We start from the raw sequence: 18,197 nt of genomic DNA, 5'->3' as shown, positions 1-18,197 counted from the left end.
GCGTTAATTTACAGTATCACTTACAAAATGCATTACACTAGAATTAAATGATCATTTGTCGTAAAATGAGGTAATATTTCAACTATTGCAGAAAACAACAATTTACACGCATCAATATAATTGTGTGAAGCTAATTATAAGAAACACAAGCAAAAAATATGTACAACCGCTTACAGAAGTGCTACAAATAATAATTTTTGACACAAATAAGTTATTGATGGAAACAATAAAAATATATTGAATTTATAGATTATAAATTGTAGATCAAGAAGATAGATTTTCACGCCTCGTCTTAATGAGAAGTCATAAGATATCTTTATTGTTTAGGCTTGAGTTTTTATATAATCTCTGAAGCAAGAATTAATTGTAATAAAGAATTGTCGGCAAATTTTTCTATTTTGTCAGCATCAAGACAATAATCTGTGAAACAACTAAAACTTTTATTTTAATTTTTATTTTATTTTTATTTTTATTTTTAAAATCTCTGAAGTGAGAGATATAAACCTCATTGAAAATATGAATATAAAATATATAAATAAAAGTGAGATTTATATCGTTCGTTAGGTCGAAAGCACAGACTTGCGTAGGTGCATAAGCCTAAGCATAAGGAAATTAATTGGTCCATGAGTTATGGATAAGAAAAAGAACCAATCAATTTCCTTATATTTATGATTACGCGTCTATATAAAAACCTGTGCACCCAGCCTAAAGATTTGCAAAGGATGTCTACTGCGCACTGCTCATGCGCAATATTTGTCCGTTTGACATAAAAAGAATCTGGAATTCGACAAATATAAGCTGGTAATATTATTTTTCATAATTATATATATTTATAATCTTACAACATTATTAATATATGCAATAATAAAATATTTAGTTCTCATTTGCAATTGTAATTTATAGCTATCTTGAAATTATTGATTAATTTGTCATGAAAACGATAAATCCAATTGTAAAGGTTAGGTTTTAGCTTTGCTTTTGTATGCGTAATATCTATCAAAAATATTTCGTATTCCTTATAAAAGAATTAATTTTTTTAGATCAATTTATTTATTCATCATCAAACTGAATAACGGTGTAAAATGAATAGAAATCGATGTTTTTAGAATCTAGTCTTTTCAGATATAACGAATAATCGATAATAAATTTGTATTTTTTTTTTAAGATTTTGCCGTTATATTGAACTGAATCTTTTGAACTGAAGATGCCAAAATCAAAGGAATATGTTTCCGATAGCGATGACAGTAGCGAGGAGGTATATTATTTTCAAAAATATTATTATAAAAATTTGTAATTGTTTTATGCTCATTTATATTCCTTTTTTTTGCAGGAAGTAAAGTCAAGTAAAAAGAAACGAGAGGATAAACAAGAAGACAAACCAGCAAAAAAGGCAAAAAAGGAGAATGAGGAAACTATTTGGGATTTGGGAAGCAATCGCCAAGTGAATGTGAGAGATTTCAAGGGCAAATATTATGTAGATATCCGAGAAATGTATTATGACAAAGAAGGTGATTTAAAACCTACCAAAAAAGGTAATATAGTTTTTTTTACAAAATTAATAGACTCTAAAAATACCAAAAACATTAAAATATATTAATATCCAATTTCTCTTATCTTGATATTTTTTTTATAGGAATATGCTTATCTATGCAACAATGGCGAAAATTTATGGATATTGTGGAAGAGGTAGATAAAGTTGCGAAAAATAAGTGTTAGAATTGTTTTTTTGCTTATTTCGAAAATGTTTCTTTTGTATTAATTTTTCAAAAAATAAATAATTGTACATTTTTTAAAGTATCACACATAGATAATGGAGTAAAACTACATAAAATGTAATACTATTTAAAAAGTGTACCTGTGTTTAAGAAAAAGTAACATTTATTATTGGTTTATAAGAGATAAATATTTTTTTTTATATTCAGATCTGATGATGAATAGCTGGTAAGATTTTCAACATTGTAAATCAAAAGTTTAAAACATTTCATAAATTCTCTAAAATTATATTTAGTTTGTTGTATGTTATTTTGATATTCCTCATTTTTTATATTTACATTTTTAAAAATATGGCTGAGTCTAAATGTTGTACATATCGACTGAAAAAATTATCTACTCTTCTCTTATGTTTTTTTAATTATTAATATGTATATACATGTATGTGTATGTGTGTATGTACATACATACACATACACACATAGAACATACTAATTTAAATATATTAAATAAATTATTAACATGCTAAGGTTTAATACATAGTACCATAATTAAAGTAAAATCAATTTATCAATTAAAGAAATAAGATTTAAATAATAGTTTTGAGCATATGCCATACTATATAAATACTACACTATTAATATATCTATAATCACAATATATGTAGTATGTAGTGAGTAATATGCATTATATATTTCTATTTTCGTTATCATTTAATGATATGATTCAAATGCTTTTAAATATTTGCCGTTTGTGTAAATTTTCGATTACAGAAACAAATGTGATTAACTTTACAATATATTAATAATATAATATTCATTTTCATATAATTATAAAAAACGATTTTAATCGAAGGATTATAAAAATATTAAATCTAATAGAAACTCTTTGTCAGTATAATATAAAATATTCTAATATTACATATGTACACTGTATAAAAATAGAAAATTAATAGTAATATTGCATACAAAGAAGGACAATATTTATAATTATTATTTCTTGTTATATACATGTTACACACTAAAAGAGAGCACTTACTCAGGTCCGTGAACTACACACAAGAGTTCATTCAGATGAACATCATCCAAATTATTGAGTAATATTTGTGGATCAGTCATGCATGGCTTCTTCTCAAACTTAAGAAAAATTTGTTTTCAAATTTATATAGAGTTATTGTATTACAAACAGTTAAACGTATATATATTTTTACAAATTAATATATACCTGTTTCGTTTCTTTTGTTTCTGATAGTTTTCTCTTTCGGCTTTTGGTAATGTCTGAAAAAACATTTAATATTAATTTCTTTAGCAAAGAATTATGTTTACTTCATTGCAAATGTAACGAAATATTTTTGCAATCTTACCTTTTTCTTGATGTTTTTGCTGTTTTCTCTTTACATCAGATTGCGTATCATTATCATTTCTATTTGCCGCGGCAGTCTTGATAATCGTTTTTTTCACTTTACCTTTTGATAATTCTTCTACAGGGGATGACGTGGCCAAAGGTTTTGCAGCATTATCTTTTAAAATGAATGCATCTTTTACTGTCTTACAAACCTTTATATTCTTGACAGATGATTTTTTATTTACTGTCCGTTTCTTAGACTTTGGCGGTAGATTAAATATTTCCTCAAACTCTGTGACTTTCATTACTTTAATGCATTCAGATCCGGCATTTGGATCCGAAAGATCGGCATAATTGATCTCGATCTGTAATTCATGGTTACTATATCTTCTTCTTCTTTTTCTCATTGGCATACTGTCGTCGTATACAAAGTGATACTCGGCTTTATAATTATGAATATCGATTGCCTGTGATTCATTATTAGCTCGATTTTCAAATTCATTCAGTTCTTCATGTTGCCTTCCAGTTTGATTTTCATCATTATGTTCATTTTTGCACGCCGGCACTAATTGCAGACATTGAAGAACGGTTGATAATTCCTGTTTGGGACTCTCGACATTTGCTCCTCTATTCGAATCTTTCGATGAAAAAGTTTTATGTAATTGTGTGGGTTCTTTTTTATCATAATTTTCAATTAATTTTTCAAGTAACGTCGTATCACCAATATTATCTCCATGTGATTTTGTCGTATCATTATTGAATAATTCATTATTGTTAGTCTGATAATTCGTTATACCAGGATCTGTATTTTTCGCGACAACTCGGTTCTTTATCTCTTCTTCATTATCGCAACATTTATTCACGACATCTCGATTCCGTGTTGATGGCAAGTGTTTTTGTTGCGTATTTATTGTCGAATTTTCTTGTAGATTATCCGGAGATTTTGAGTCTTTATTAATATTTTCGTTAACGTTATGAGAATATTTTACTGTCGATCGTATACCTCGTTGTCCTCTACCAAATTGAGTATTCTTTTTTAGACTGTTGGAAGAGCTTAAAATGCGCTTATATATATGCTTCGTTCTATTAGCAAGAGTCAATTTTGGATTATCTTTAATTTTTGCGATCATGCGTTGTCGTTTTTCCTCTAGTTGTTGTCTGTGCATGAGTTTATCATTTGTAGGCACGTCTTGTTCATGCTTGAATCGGTATTTGTCCGATTTGTTCTCGTCACGTTCTAGCTGAATATATTGTACGTTTATTATCTTTGGTTTTGATCTCAGTTTGTTTAAAATCTGGATTTTATTGCTATTCTTTGGCTTGTTGAAATTGTTGGATTTTGACAGTTTTTCGTCTTCCGTCATAATCGCCGATATTTTTGTCGACAAGTTAGTCAAAGATTCCACTCCGCTTTTGGAGCTGCTGGGCGTTTCCGAAATATCGGCCTCATTTAAAAGAGTCTCATCCTTGGCGGGAGTTTCCTTCAACGTGGCCTCTATCTGATCGTCAGTTTTCGCAATCGCGAACACCTTCTTCGGCGAAGACTCCGATTCGAATAGAACATTATCCGATCTTTTACACGTTACATCATCCGATACATTCGCCGATGCGTGATTTGCATCTTTCGGTACATTAATGCCCTTCTCCGCGGAGTTGCTACTGGTATCTGTGTTGATTTTATTTGACGTTTTGTCACATTTGTCGTTCGGCGAACACATCGCCGATGCATCTGTGTTCGAACTAGTGGATGACGACGATGAAGACGAAGACGACGATGACGTTGAGGATGACGATGATGAAGTATCAGATGACGAGAAATTGTTATTCTTTACAGAATCATTGTGAGAATCGACGACATAATTATCATCGACATAATTATCGATTATTGTTTCACGATATTCATTTATGGCTTTATATATATGGTGATCTATGAGAACCGGATTGTCGAGTTCTGCTGTGCCCGATGCAATTTTCAGCTCCTTGATAGCCTCCTCTCTCGGCAAATTCTCTTTGATTACTTCGAATTGCGTTATTTCCAGTTTAGAGGTAGAACACGTCTGATAAGTATTACCAGAAGTGAGACTATTATGCATTGAATGTAACGATATGTGCGATGAAGATATAATGGGTGATTCTTGTGTATTTTTAGATTTCGATAAATCGGAATTTTGTTGAGTTTGCTCGGAGGAGGGTTTGTAATACGAAGAATTGTACTCTCCTCTTTTTATCATATCTCTGGTCGTCTCCTCTTTCGGAGTTATAGCTACGCCCGGAGTTATTGGAAATTCCGGTGTGGTGATGAAACTGCTACGTACTTTAGTAGAATCTTCGCTGATCTTGATGAACGGCGTAATGCTATTAGGACTCAGCACTCTCGGTGTCGGTGGAGGACCGGATATATTGTCGAATTTTCTAGGTGTCTCCAAATTAATCATATCATGCGGCATCTGCAAGATGTGTTGCGTACTGTCTGCAGACAAAATTTTCGACATTTCGGATATCTGCGAATAATTTTGAGCGCTCTTTTCATTTTCATTATCGGACTTTCTTAAATTAGTTGTTATCGTCTTCAGTTGTGCGTACTTTTTCACTGGTTTCGTCTCACTTACCGTATTGCTATTGGACACGTTTGTACTAGAATCCACTCTTGTCGATGTTTCGGCCGGTCGAGAAATTTTGTCGGACTTATTCGTCATGGAATCTGCGGCGCTAATAACAACTTTTGTTACATTTTCCTTCTCGTTATTTCGCGGTTGTATTACTGCGGCAGCACGAAGCGTCTTTTCCGTTACTGTATTTTTTACATTTTCTTGAAGATTTTCCTCTTCTTGTTCATCGATATCTTCGATGTCACGATTACATTTTTCGTTTACCTCCAGTTTATTGTGGATTTTCCGCCTGTTTTTACCCTTCGGCGATCGTGATTTATACTTAGTCCTTTTACGTATCGCATCGTCTTTATCGATGGAATCTCGTCTTCTCTTCGCGGTTGTTTGAACGCCAGTCTCGTCCTTCTTATTCAATTGTACACTTTTACGTAAATCAGCATCCCAACTTTCTATTGGCGCTTTAGAGGGCTTGTGCTGAACAGTTCTATCCTCAAAGGACGAGCAAGATGCGCTGGTGCTCCCGTGAGGGGATACTTCGCCTATGATGACACCAACACCGTTACACTTGTCCCAACCACCCATAAGTTTGGGCGCGGGACTTCTAGTAGCTATAGGAATCCTATAAGAAGATTGACAGACTTTCATTGGACTCTTCTGCTTTTGCGAAGTATGGGAGAGCGATGGCGATCTAAATAACGAAGTCCTGCAAACGGATTTCAAACGCTTCGTCGACGCAGACGAAAGCTGAACGTTTCCTTCCCCGTTTGCTTTTCTATTAGAACCCGTCGCTTTCATAGGTGTGCTAAAATCAAGCGCTCTTACGTGACCACTTCGTTTACGCGGCGTGGATAAGCTTAATCTATGATTCTTAGACCTACTTTGTAACAAAGACTTTGGTGTGCGTTTAGTAATAATATCGGTGCTTTTAGGCAAGTGTTGCTCGACGTTGGTTCTATTACTCGCTGGCTTCTCTATGGGTGCTATATCGATGTCCGAGAGATTGTGACTCTGACTTGTTTTGCTACAACTGAACTTTAAATATGGAGAAAGTCCACTCTCCGATAGGCTGATATGTTCCTCCAGATTGATCGTAGGCAAATTGGCGCCATCCAATAATGTTTTCGCGTTGGCTTCGTTGCCATAAAGCGTTATTGACTCACTACCGATCTTATTAATTTGCGCCAATTCTATCGGATGTTCTAATACCTGTTGATTAGCGTCGATAGGAACTGTCCCATCAGTTTCGTGTATGATTTTCGATCGTTTGTTTGCTTTATTATTTTTTTTGGTTGACTGGAATACTCCTGATTGATTTGCAGAATTATCTGATTCTTCTACCACGGTCGGTAGAGTTTTGATTGGTACTTGCTGAGCTACGTTTACTGTCTTCAGATATAGAGTTTCCATGGGTTTCTCAATTCTATTTGGATCCTTCGGAGCAATCGGAAGAAAACGCGAGGTGGGAGTCGATTTAATGGACGAGCGACTTATCAGAAGATTATCTACCTCGTCTTTCGAGCATACTATCAATGTTGGCATCGTCATAATCTCGTGTTCCGTTATAAATTGATTGTTGCTGATTGTTGTTTGCTCGTGTTTATGTTTCGTTGTTGATCTTGGACGTTTTACTGTAGATTTTTTAATTTTAGATTGTACATTATTATTCGCGGGTATTATAATATTATTCGTTTTCTGAACATCTACTGAAGCTAAAGGATGCTTTAGAACCGCATCGTTTCTACTTACTGCAGACATTGTTTGCATTTTTTGTCCATTGTTATCACTCGGTTCTTTCACATTATCAGGATTCCTTTTATCTTCGTCAGATGTTTTATTGATAATATTTATAATACTTAACACTGCAGCTGCATTTTGATCTTCCAAGGCGCTCTGTTCCTTCTCTTGATCTCTTACTTTATCACCTTCATCCTCAATTCTGTTATATTGCTGTCTAGAAGAACTGCGAAGTCTATGTTTCAAAGGCACATCTACTATATTAGTCTCTGCAGATATTCTAGTATCCACTATCATTGGTTCTGGTGAACTAATGTTGTCTAATGCTACTTCGGCTTGTTTCTCTTGCACTCTACAAATGTTAAAATATTTCAAGAATAAATAATTTCATAATTTTTTAATAAATATATAAATATATTTAGAAAACGAGAATAAAATGTATATACATACTCATTAAGAGATCTTGGGCTTAGCTTTCCTTCACCATCGTCCTCTGGACTTGTATCAGTCTCAGTGTGTGGTCCAATGATTTCAGTGAGAAATTTTTCAAATACAGGATCAGATTCTGTTGCTTCAACAATCGATTTAATAGCACTATTTAATTCAGACATAATTGAAGTGTTTCCCTCACCGACTATCGATTCGTTCAAGTTTTCATCCTTGAAAGATAAATCTGTAGGAATGATTGCTTTGTTGATATTCTCCGCAATACATTCTTGTAATTCTGTACGATTCAATATTTCTTTTGTTAATATCTGAAATGTACATGAACAGATTTAATAACATAATGTGCTTCCATATCTTTATGTATATGTGTGTGATTTAGAACGTAAATTTTTCTTTTGCGACATTCATGTGTGGATTAAAAGCATAACATATAAATAATAAAAATTAATATCATTTAAAGACTTACACTGAGATTTTCAATAGGTTCGTCATTAGATTCAGATTCTGATTCGGGTATCTCATAAGGAATAGTTTGGACTTCTGTACTGGAAAAACTTAACAATTCCTCTGTACTTGTAGCTGTAGTATACCGTTCAGGTATTACATTAGCACTCTCTCCCTTTTTTTTTTCATCAATATCACCCATTTCGCAACTTCGTATACTCGACATATCATCTTATAAGAAAAAAAAATAAACGAAAATAAATCGGCTCCGTCTATTTATCGATTTACATAATACTGTGTTATAATTACCTGAACTTATACGAATATTATTGTTTCTATTATGTACAATAGTGTTATTTATGTTTTTATTGTTACATTGTCTGTGAGATTCCTGTGCGATATTATCATCGTTTTTCTCGATTATATGAATATTACTGCATTCCGCCTGCTTTAATAAATCAATATTCCCAGGCAAGCTCTCTAAAGGAGTTGTGTCGATATTGTGGCAACTTGCTATATCAAAACAATGTATTCAATGTTTTATGTTACATATTTACATTATAAATAAATAAAAAAGAAATAACCATACGTGGATTTGTTATGACATCGGATTGTTGTACTGGATTTGACTGGGATTTAATAATACGTTTAATCCGTTCGCTATTATGCCTTTTACGTATATTGTTTGCAGTAATGGGTAAACCATTTGATGTTTGCGTGTTGCTCTATTGAAAAATAATATTTTGCATAATTTAATTAGATAAATATTTTTCTTAATCTATGTTTGATTACAAATTATATTCACAATGATAATTTTTATACGTAATTTTTCTCTAGCATAATTAATTAAGGTTGAATCTAGTATCTAATTTATATTAAATGCAAAAAACTACATCCAGAATATTCGGCAGATATTCAAATTCAATAATAATAAGTTACCTGTGAAGGTACATTTATATTTACAACAAATCGTTGGCCACGTGGCTCTTCTACAAGAAACTTGAGCTGCTCTATCAGATCTCCACAATGTTTTAACTGCTCACAATCTGTGGCTTTATTCAAGCGTTCTTGAACTGTAATAAGTAGCACATATATGTTCAGATCAAATTAATATCTACATATTGTCTGTGTAATTTAGATTGTCTAACTAAATTTGTTTACTTTTTATTGCTATTTTAATACAAATGAAAATAAATAATTAATAGAAACTTACTCATGGCACTAATGGCAGAAAACTTTTCAACAATATCCATCAATGTTAAACCATTAACTCTAGTGTTAAACCTCCTTCCACAAGAAAGTACTGTACGACATTCTTGTAAATGTGGAGATGTTTCTAAAAATAACTTGGCTGCTTCAGTACATTTTTGATCTTCCAAATAACCTAGATGCAGAAAATACAACATAAATTAATTTTTAATTCAATTGTATCACATGATATTATCAAGTAAAAGAGGAGAAATACAAAATTCAATGTATAAAAATATCTGTAAAATATATAAATAACAAGAGAAGTTTTCTTTAATTTCACATTTCCTATATTTTGTTTCATCTTTTTCTATTCGAAACTTTGAGATAAAGAAATATTTAGGAAAGAAATATCTGGGAAATGTAACTGAAACAAATAAATCCAAAGAAACATACTCATTGATTCACTATGAAATAAAGTCCTTTTTTACATAATTATATAATTTATACTCAATAGAATTATAGCAATGTGTTATATTAAAATAAAACATATTTTATTGCAGCTCGCTTTCACATCAGAGAGAGATATACATGTACAAAAATTTATCTACTTCTATAAAAAAAATATATTCTTTTAAAATATATAAAATAGTCATATTAATCATTAATTGTGCGACACACATATAGATATAAATGACAAAGAAATTACAAAGCTTTGCAACAAAGCTTTGTAGAACGATTATGGCGTTCCCGCGAAAAAAAGGTTACAAGTTTCCATTTTTTAATTACGAGAAAGCAAACTTACCGAGAACTAATCGAGCTATTTCAGACGGCAATAGTGTTTCCATAATTGCTTTAAAGTATTTCGTAATTATGAGCAAAACCACATCGAAATACTTGGTGATCGTAGCTCGAGACAGATGATGTTTCGAACGCGTCTATTACGTCTCAAGACAGTGGGCAATAAATGGCAAACAGCAAACATTTGTAATGCATTGCTACCAACGGTGTAGTTTCGGTTTTCTCGAAATTATTTCGAACGATTTTGACAAGAGATACTTCTTTCGCTTTAATCTAAATCTGTGCGTTGCTGGAATTATTGTTGTATCGTGGTGTTATCTCACAATTAACTCTTGCTTATTAATTATATATATATATTTTTGTAAATTTCACATCCCTTGTTTTTTTCTCATCGTGTTCACATTGAAGATTTATCAAGTTCTATCGCACAAGTATGGGATTGAATGCAAATGTAAAAAAGATTGACGATGATTAAAATTCGAGAAAAAAAACCTGTTTTTTAAACTTATATTTCGCGGTTATATTCGAATTTTCTTCTACCAACACATCGCCATTTTACAATTGGCATCCGCGAATTACCACGAAAGACTAAAATTATAGATGGAAATCCATACCTTGAAACAGAGTGGTTCTCTCTTGGCGTTTTTGAATGGTCGAGTTTGAGGTAATTTGACCAATCACAGCCATTCTTCTTAAGAACGACGTCTAGTAAATTACCTCAAACCCGACCATTCAAAAGCGCTATCTGTTATCACAAAGAACTTTTGCAAATTCCCTATTTAACGACACATCTGACAAGCTTGTCGTACAATAAATGTTATGTGGTTTCCTTACTTATGTAATTTCTAATAATGAAATTTCCATATATATACAAAAACCGGAGAATATATCAGAAATTAACCTAAATCATTTCTGTCAAGTGTTTCTCTTAATGTGCAATTTTTTTTTCTTAACGTCTGTTTTAAGGTACATTGTCGTAATTTTTGTAATGCTATTTATATAGATTATGATTGTACTTCCTCATATTTTGTTGTCATGTTTTTAATTTATTATTGCAAGTAAAATTCCATCAATATTTTTTTCTATTGATTGTAAATAAATATAAATAGAATTTCTACTTCCAATCAATTTTTATATAACTTTCTACAATTTTAAAATCAATATGTAAAGAAAAAAAAAGAAATTGACAAAACTATCAGCAAATTGATTTAATGTAAAATCTCTTGCCATTCTACTTTATAATTAAGGAAAGTTTAAATTTAAAAAATGTTATAATTGAGTTGAGGAGGATATACATATAATTATTGGCTAAATTTGATTATATTAATAATTATTATGTTAACAATAATCAAATAATTTAATCCATTTTAAACTGCAAAATACAGATTAAATAAATGTCAAAGCTAATCATAATATATCTTGTTTCATAGATACTTGAAAAATGGGTTGGATGTTAGAGATATTTAGGATGGCTTTATATATATCATTCCCTGTGGGAATATTTCACTTTGTCAATCATCCAGTTTTTTATGAGAAATATGTGATGAAGACTAGACAAGAATACTATCCACCCGAAAATGAAGAAGCAGTTGAGGAAATGAACAATTTGATTCGCGAGTTTAATGCTAAAATTGAAAAGCAACGTTTGGACAAGCTGGAAAGACAATATACAAGCACATGAGGAAATATATATATTATTGTATTGTAATGTTTTTAATTATCTAATATCATTTATTTTGTATAGAAGAGAATACCTTAATATTGTTATATAATAATAAGATATAAAAGTTAGCAATTTTTGATCTTGATATCTTTTTCTTGGTATTTAAAAAAGGAATGTGTGTGTAAAGATTAACATTTGGGAATCTATGTTAATCATCTTCAAACTTTTTTTTAAATATTTTTTCGAAAATGTTAAAATTTATCATTTCTTTCACAATAGTTTGTAATGTGTGTTAAAAAATAAAAATCTTTTAATTATATAAAAATTTTTTAGATATATATTTGGAAATATATGTATATTAATTGTTTCTCCTGAAAAAGAAAAGTTATTTAATTTCGCTTGTGATTCTTCGAAAAACTTGTCTATTGATTATTTTTTCAATAAATATGTTTTACCATCAAGTGTGAATTTACGAAATCATTAGAAAGTTTTAAAAAGCAAGAGTAAATATAGATGGCGTATTGTATGCAGATAATTGTAAATGACATGGCACTCCCAGCTCCCAGTCTTCTCTACAATAAAATTACCATCGAGTTACCATACTAGTAACATCTGTAATTAACCCGCATGTCATTTTCGACGAGAGCTCCGTTAATATAAACAAAATGGTTTGAAGCCGTTCGAGGCTTTGACAAGAATACACCCATTGTTATTCTCCACTGCGTATCGTGTATCCATCATCATGTGGAAGTGTCACAAATGCGGAAAACCCGTTTATTTTGGTGAGTTTTTGCAATTTACATTCGTTGACGGCGATGTTCATTTTGACAAGTATCACGCTATTAGTAGTTTGACGGAGCCGTCGATTTATTTCGCTACGAGACATTGTTTGTATCTTTAAAAAAGTCTGTAAATATATATAAGTACATATATATAAGTTCCTTTCTGTACATATATATTTCCTGCCTGCACATATATATAAGTTCCCTTATAAAAACGGCTTAAAAACAAAGAACAAAATTGAATTTATAAAAATTTAAACGGCCATACAGCTGTATTGTATTATTTTAATTATTTATAATATCTGGAATTGTCATTTTTGAATAAACATACATTTTACAAGAATTAGACTTAAAAAAACAAGAAATATACTTAATTCATCTCATTTATCTTTGAGAAATAATTTAAGTTTAGATATGGTTCAGATATGTGTTAATCTTTAGCTGAACGTAAACAGTCTTTGGGATATGATTGGCATCCAGAATGTTTACGATGCGAGGAATGTGGAAAGCGGTTGAATCCTGGGCAACATGCAGAAGTAAAGCAAACAAATTTACTTGTTTTATAAATTATAGATTAAAAAATACAGTAACATATATATAGATTATATGACATATAATAATTTATATTATTATATTATATAGCATAAAGGTGTACCTTATTGCCATGTTCCTTGTTATGGTGCACTTTTTGGACCTCAATTGTTTGGTCATGGCACAAGAGTAGAATCACATACAAGTTTTGGGAAAAAAGAAAGTCGACCATCATTACCAAGGTGAATATACTTAGAGATTTATATAAATAATATAATGGAAAAAAATTTGATTATTCGCATTGAAAATTTTAATTAACTAATTTAATTTGTATAATTTTATATGATTTATTACTAGATTACTATAAATCTAGGTAGAAATTTAAAAATTTACATTTAAAATAAAATCTTATGCAAACATATGTAATACATATTTTTCTTTGAAAAGGATAAATATTTACTAATTTAAGTAATTTTTTAAAGATATGTATTTGTTTTAGATCACACTTAGAATCCAAGCTGAAAGTTTTTAATCAGTATTATGAAGGTAAAAGTGGTGGAATTCGAAGCCGTGAGGTAAAAAGATATCCTAAATCAATTGTATTATATTCTTATTAATATAAAACTCTAAATGTTTAAATAAATAATAATTAAAAATAGGTCAATGGAAGATTGATACTAGAAGGTGCATTAAGAATTTATTGGGGAGTTCGTGGTGTGATTCATCTGAAAGAAGATGATGATCAACGCACAGTAGTTACTGCACGAAATAGAAATTCATGCAGGCATAGCGTTTCTGAGGTTTGTCATTTGTTTTGTATTATTGTATTATTCCTCTCAGAGTTTGATACACATAACACTGATATGATCTGTTTATTATTTTTAATTGTTTTAAATAGGATATTGAAGATGAAGATAAAGTAGATGAGCTATCTAAAGATACATCAGATAGTAATACAGAAAATAATACAAAATCTATTCCAACATCTCCTGATCATTTAAAGAGTCTCACTTTGCCCATGAAGCTTGATGTCAAGAATATGGAATGGGATGAGTTAGATGAGCTTCTACAGGTTTGTCTTTTAATGCTTATTGTTTGTTTTACAAAACACAAGTGTAAATGTCGTAATTGTAGGTTGAACGAAAGGTCGAGGATGGTAATAAATTGTATCAGACGATGCCTGAGAATCTCCCGTCGATAAGTTCGCAGTCCAGCGTGGATACGCCACCACTTTCGTCTCAGTCGAGTCTTGATCGATCGGACTCTCGCGAAAACTCGGACACAAGCAGTCCTAATCATCAAACTGCTAGCCGAGAGGATAGCAGCATAAATAGCACACCAACGCACAGCATAGGTAGTTCATCTAGTACAGACACACCTGTCTGTAATTTAGGAACCTCTAATCGAAACGGTACGCTTCGAAGAGTAGAATACTTCGACAACTTGGAGAAGAATTCTGGTAATAAGTCGATCAGTACCGATGACAGCTGGATCGAAAAAGGTTTGAATCGATCATTATCCGGCCCTGATTGTCTTCAGAGACACAGAACTGATAGCGACACGGATTCGGTGAATTCCTTGCAGTTTCGAGAGGACGATAATATGACTATGTCTACGGATAGCGGATTAGAGGTACCGCATCGCTAAATAATTCATTGTATAGGTCTTCCTCTCTTTTTTTTTAAGTATATATACATTAATTTATCATTATGATTACAGCTGGACGGTGTCGTTTTGCGCCGTAAGCAAGGTTCTACCGCAATTAGACGACGTCCGGGCGGTAGACGTCAATCGCGTAATCGATTACGACGTCGTTGCTCGATCAACGGCCATTTTTATAATCGGGAAACCAGCTTCTTCACACCACCTCACGGTTCGCAAATGTCCGTCTGGGTGACGAGTCTAGTGAACACCCAAGAAGTCATCAATCTTATGCTGGACAAGTACAAAGTCGACGCCAAATCCGATAACTTTGCGTTATTCGTAGTGCGCGACAATGGCGGTAAGAAAAACTGCGTGATTTTGTGGGAGAATTGAAATGGATTTATACACGCGATTATATATTTTCTTTCGCTATGCGTGATTTGTATTGTTATTCTTAGAACAAAGAAGATTGAAAGATGACGAATATCCTTTAGAAGTCAGGGTAGTCCTCGGTCCACACGAGAACGTTGCACGACTCTTCCTGGTTGACAAGTTATCCACACCTGAAATCAGTTCCGATGTTGCACAATTTCTTAATTTATCTTTAGCAGAATGCCACGGTATACTGCAACGTTATCATTACGAAGAGGAACGTCAGATTCTCCTTCTGAAAGAGAAGTGGGTACATATTATAGACAACCATTTATGACTATATAAAACTTGCTGTATTATATAAATTCAATATTTCAGATACAAAGAGATGCGGAGAAGAATAAAGCAAAGAATGGAAGAGCTAAAAGTCCGATTATAGATAGAATGATAAAAAACCAGGTATGCAATTGTTTTTATATAAATGCTTAAGAAATTTCTTTATAAAATAATATTTATGCCAAGGATTTATCATTCATATCGTGCAATATATAATTCCAACAACATGACACAATTTATGGCATTTTAGCTTTATTAGTAGTTTAATAATTTGTTGTTGCATTTTTTTTGAAATTTTTTTGAGTCTCTATTGCATTTATCTAAAGTCATTTTATATATGAAAATGCTATTCTAAGTAGTGTATTGTAATTGACAAGGAGGTGGAATCTCTAGTAATTCTATATTAAATTTTCATTTATCAAATCGAAAATAATATCATGTGGAAAATGTGAAGTGTTATTCCTACAGTCTCAATATAGCTTCTTTTAAATAAAATGAAGCCTGCAGGAATACTTTTAATTCATCTTATATAGATGAAATAATTAGCAATGCAAATGTTAGAATAAAGAGTAGTTATTGCTTATAAAAAAATATATAATAATAAAGAACTACATTCGATGTTTCTATTTAGCGCAAGTGTTAATCATGCAAAATTTGTATTCGTCACGATAAAAAAACATTGCGTTTTGTAGCAATCTTTCATAGCATTCCGATATCCCGGTGGAGTGAAAAAAAACAATGAAAACATATTTTTCTATCGGTATTTAGAAAATATCCATTTATTAAAACATCGAAACGAGAAATTATTATCATCGGAATAAAAGTCAATGATAACTGTTAAGAATTGAAAGTCTTTTATCCTTTACAATTTCGTTGCGTGGCCCAGATATAAGTGGACGTACACGTATTATATATTTAGCCGGACACGCGATTACTGCCAGATACTCTGATATCGCAATCCGAGACTATTGTTGTGCAAAACAAATTGCAGGGCGCAAAGCAAAATGTCATGTACAGCAATTAATCGTCATAATAATTGTAACGCGTCGTGCGGATCCATGAAAATCGCCGTATCAAGCTAGTCATGTTTCACGCTTAGTCACCGATATCGATTGCATCCATCCCATTTTCAACTAGCGGCCAAAAGAGCGTTACATACTGAACCACATTTACGTACATTATAAAATATGTTGTATACGCTCTCTCAATTTGTCGGTTTAGAACAATAAATAATAAATTACGGGCCACGCGTAAATATATATAAATATTAATAATACACACATTTAAAGTGTATCTCTACAAAAATATGTGTCTAAAGAATATAATAATCTCCTAGATTGTAAACAGTTTTTGCTAGCAGTAAGAAAAAAAATGTAATCCTTACGTATATCATATAACAGAACAGATGATATGATTGCTAGAATAAGTTCCTCAATTTGCGCGCATCGATTTTCTACTCCTAATAAATGAATAGAGATATATATGAATAGACATATATTTTTCTGTGCGCAAATTATAGATGAAGATATATACTGGATCATGACACATTAAGTATTTTGCGCTGAAAAAATTAAGTATAAAACTGAAAATATATATCTGAACATTAAATATTATAAAAAAAAAACAAATTATGAAAAAATTGAGGAATGAACCATGTATCATCGTTGACAGAATAATAAAATAGTATAGTTGTTCTTTTATATGTATATTTTTCTGCTTTTTCGATCTGAAACAAAAAAAACTATTAAAGTGGTTTATGAACAGATCTATGTTTATAGGCATTATAATTAATATACCAATTATTATAATTACCCACGAATGATCGATAATTCTCAAGTGAGAAATTACCTGTTTACCTATCTCCTGATAAATCCCATCTGTACTGATAAGAGTCATTAAATATGTTGATGAGGAAGGAACAAAAATATCGAGGCGTAAATGTGAGATTGGACAGAATGTATTTATTTATCTTTAAAGTGTACGTAGAGTAAAGTAGATCAATGCAATTGTTATGAGTAGTATCGAATAGAGTAATTGTTCATACGAGTTGCTAGGAACGAGTATGCATACCCACAACACCGAGGAGCTTCAGCCGCTCATTTTTTTTTCTTATTTTTTTTTCACGACACTGATATACATTAAACGTTACAAGATAGCAATAACGATTATCACCGCGCCAGACGTTCCATCATTATCATCATCATTATCATCATCATCGTTATCATAATTACCTTACAGTACCTCACAACACTTTATTACACGATTTATGAATCCTTCGGCATCGTAGTAGAAACGCCAGATTTTCAACAACAATGTACTGCATTCACACAGACGCTCGCACCCCTTCGCAGATTATCAGAAAGTATCACAAAAACGCGATGCGCGTAATTACATAACTAACGTAGTCCCGTTGAGATTTGTAGAATTAATTATAATTCGCCGAGTTGAAATTTACGCGCGGACATTTTTTTTTCTTTTTCTTTTTTTCTTTTTTCTTTTTTTTTTTTTTTTACGAAATATCGAATATAAATCGAGCTTTTATACATATCCGGCGGAAGTTGCGAATTTGTAACGATCGTTTGTATCAACGGT

At 31.6% G+C, this 18,197-nt stretch overlaps 4 protein-coding genes across 6 annotated transcripts; 3 read left to right on the top strand and 1 right to left on the bottom strand.

The window, feature by feature from the left end:
- Positions 1 to 709: 709 nt before the first annotated feature.
- Positions 710 to 2,003, top strand: LOC105258202 (RNA polymerase II transcriptional coactivator). Its single transcript, XM_011269331.3, has 4 exons — positions 710 to 801; positions 1,166 to 1,255; positions 1,331 to 1,532; positions 1,634 to 2,003. Exons 2-4 carry the CDS (start codon positions 1,205 to 1,207, stop codon positions 1,714 to 1,716), a joined length of 336 nt encoding a protein of 111 aa, XP_011267633.1. The 5' UTR covers positions 710 to 801; positions 1,166 to 1,204; the 3' UTR covers positions 1,717 to 2,003.
- A 695-nt stretch (positions 2,004 to 2,698) lies between these two features.
- On the bottom strand, positions 2,699 to 10,446 carry LOC105258201 (serine-rich adhesin for platelets). 2 transcript variants are annotated; one of them, XM_011269330.3, is made up of 10 exons: positions 10,282 to 10,446; positions 9,502 to 9,672; positions 9,228 to 9,361; positions 8,878 to 9,013; positions 8,598 to 8,801; positions 8,311 to 8,519; positions 7,848 to 8,152; positions 3,074 to 7,749; positions 2,935 to 2,987; positions 2,699 to 2,846 (listed from the first exon to the last, which is right to left on the bottom strand). In XM_011269330.3, the coding sequence occupies exons 1-10, from the start codon at positions 10,322 to 10,324 to the stop codon at positions 2,745 to 2,747; spliced, it is 6,033 nt and encodes a 2,010-aa protein (XP_011267632.1). In that variant the 5' UTR covers positions 10,325 to 10,446; the 3' UTR covers positions 2,699 to 2,744. The 2 variants fall into 2 exon arrangements, with proteins under 2 accessions (XP_011267632.1, XP_019885231.1); XM_020029672.2 differs by having other exon boundaries at positions 9,252 to 9,361.
- A 708-nt stretch (positions 10,447 to 11,154) lies between these two features.
- On the top strand, positions 11,155 to 12,085 carry LOC105258200 (protein PET100 homolog, mitochondrial). The gene is made up of 2 exons (XM_011269329.3): positions 11,155 to 11,243; positions 11,708 to 12,085. The coding sequence occupies exon 2, from the start codon at positions 11,719 to 11,721 to the stop codon at positions 11,956 to 11,958; it is 240 nt and encodes a 79-aa protein (XP_011267631.1). The 5' UTR covers positions 11,155 to 11,243; positions 11,708 to 11,718; the 3' UTR covers positions 11,959 to 12,085.
- Positions 12,086 to 12,388: 303 nt separating this feature from the next.
- Positions 12,389 to 17,305, top strand: LOC105258199 (ras association domain-containing protein 4). 2 transcript variants are annotated; one of them, XM_011269327.3, is made up of 11 exons: positions 12,390 to 12,722; positions 13,164 to 13,258; positions 13,365 to 13,495; positions 13,753 to 13,828; positions 13,913 to 14,053; positions 14,152 to 14,325; positions 14,388 to 14,607; positions 14,683 to 14,885; positions 14,973 to 15,255; positions 15,356 to 15,575; positions 15,648 to 17,305. In XM_011269327.3, the coding sequence occupies exons 1-11, from the start codon at positions 12,683 to 12,685 to the stop codon at positions 15,706 to 15,708; spliced, it is 1,644 nt and encodes a 547-aa protein (XP_011267629.1). In that variant the 5' UTR covers positions 12,390 to 12,682; the 3' UTR covers positions 15,709 to 17,305. The 2 variants fall into 2 exon arrangements, with proteins under 2 accessions (XP_011267628.1, XP_011267629.1); XM_011269326.3 differs by having other exon boundaries at positions 12,389 to 12,722; positions 14,388 to 14,885.
- The last annotated feature ends 892 nt before the right edge of the window (positions 17,306 to 18,197 follow it).

This window comes from Camponotus floridanus, unplaced genomic scaffold, assembly GCF_003227725.1.
Source record: "Camponotus floridanus strain SB8 unplaced genomic scaffold, Cflo_v7.5 scaffold8, whole genome shotgun sequence".
In the NCBI taxonomy this organism is placed as follows: Eukaryota; Metazoa; Arthropoda; class Insecta; order Hymenoptera; family Formicidae; genus Camponotus; species Camponotus floridanus.
This window is presented reverse-complemented; position numbering and strand designations above follow the sequence as displayed.

Excerpts from the sequence above, each read along its gene's own strand:
- LOC105258201 (XM_011269330.3), bottom strand. The coding sequence starts at position 10,324 with ATGGAAACACTATTGCCGTCTGAAATAGCTCGATTAGTTCTCG. Across the intron at positions 8,153-8,310 it reads AACCTATTGAAAATCTCAGT|ATATTAACAAAAGAAATATT; the intron begins GTAAGTCTTTAA and ends TGTACATTTCAG. Across the intron at positions 2,988-3,073 it reads GCAAAAACATCAAGAAAAAG|ACATTACCAAAAGCCGAAAG; the intron begins GTAAGATTGCAA and ends ATGTTTTTTCAG.
- LOC105258199 (XM_011269326.3), top strand. The coding sequence starts at position 12,683 with ATGTGGAAGTGTCACAAATGCGGAAAACCCGTTTATTTTG. Across the intron at positions 12,723-13,163 it reads CGGAAAACCCGTTTATTTTG|CTGAACGTAAACAGTCTTTG; the intron begins GTGAGTTTTTGC and ends GTTAATCTTTAG. Across the intron at positions 14,054-14,151 it reads GCAGGCATAGCGTTTCTGAG|GATATTGAAGATGAAGATAA; the intron begins GTTTGTCATTTG and ends TGTTTTAAATAG.
- LOC105258202 (XM_011269331.3), top strand. The coding sequence starts at position 1,205 with ATGCCAAAATCAAAGGAATATGTTTCCGATAGCGATGACAGTAGCGAG. Across the intron at positions 1,256-1,330 it reads GCGATGACAGTAGCGAGGAG|GAAGTAAAGTCAAGTAAAAA; the intron begins GTATATTATTTT and ends TTTTTTTTGCAG. Across the intron at positions 1,533-1,633 it reads TTTAAAACCTACCAAAAAAG|GAATATGCTTATCTATGCAA; the intron begins GTAATATAGTTT and ends TTTTTTTTATAG.
- LOC105258200 (XM_011269329.3), top strand. The coding sequence starts at position 11,719 with ATGGGTTGGATGTTAGAGATATTTAGGATGGCTTTATATATATCATTC.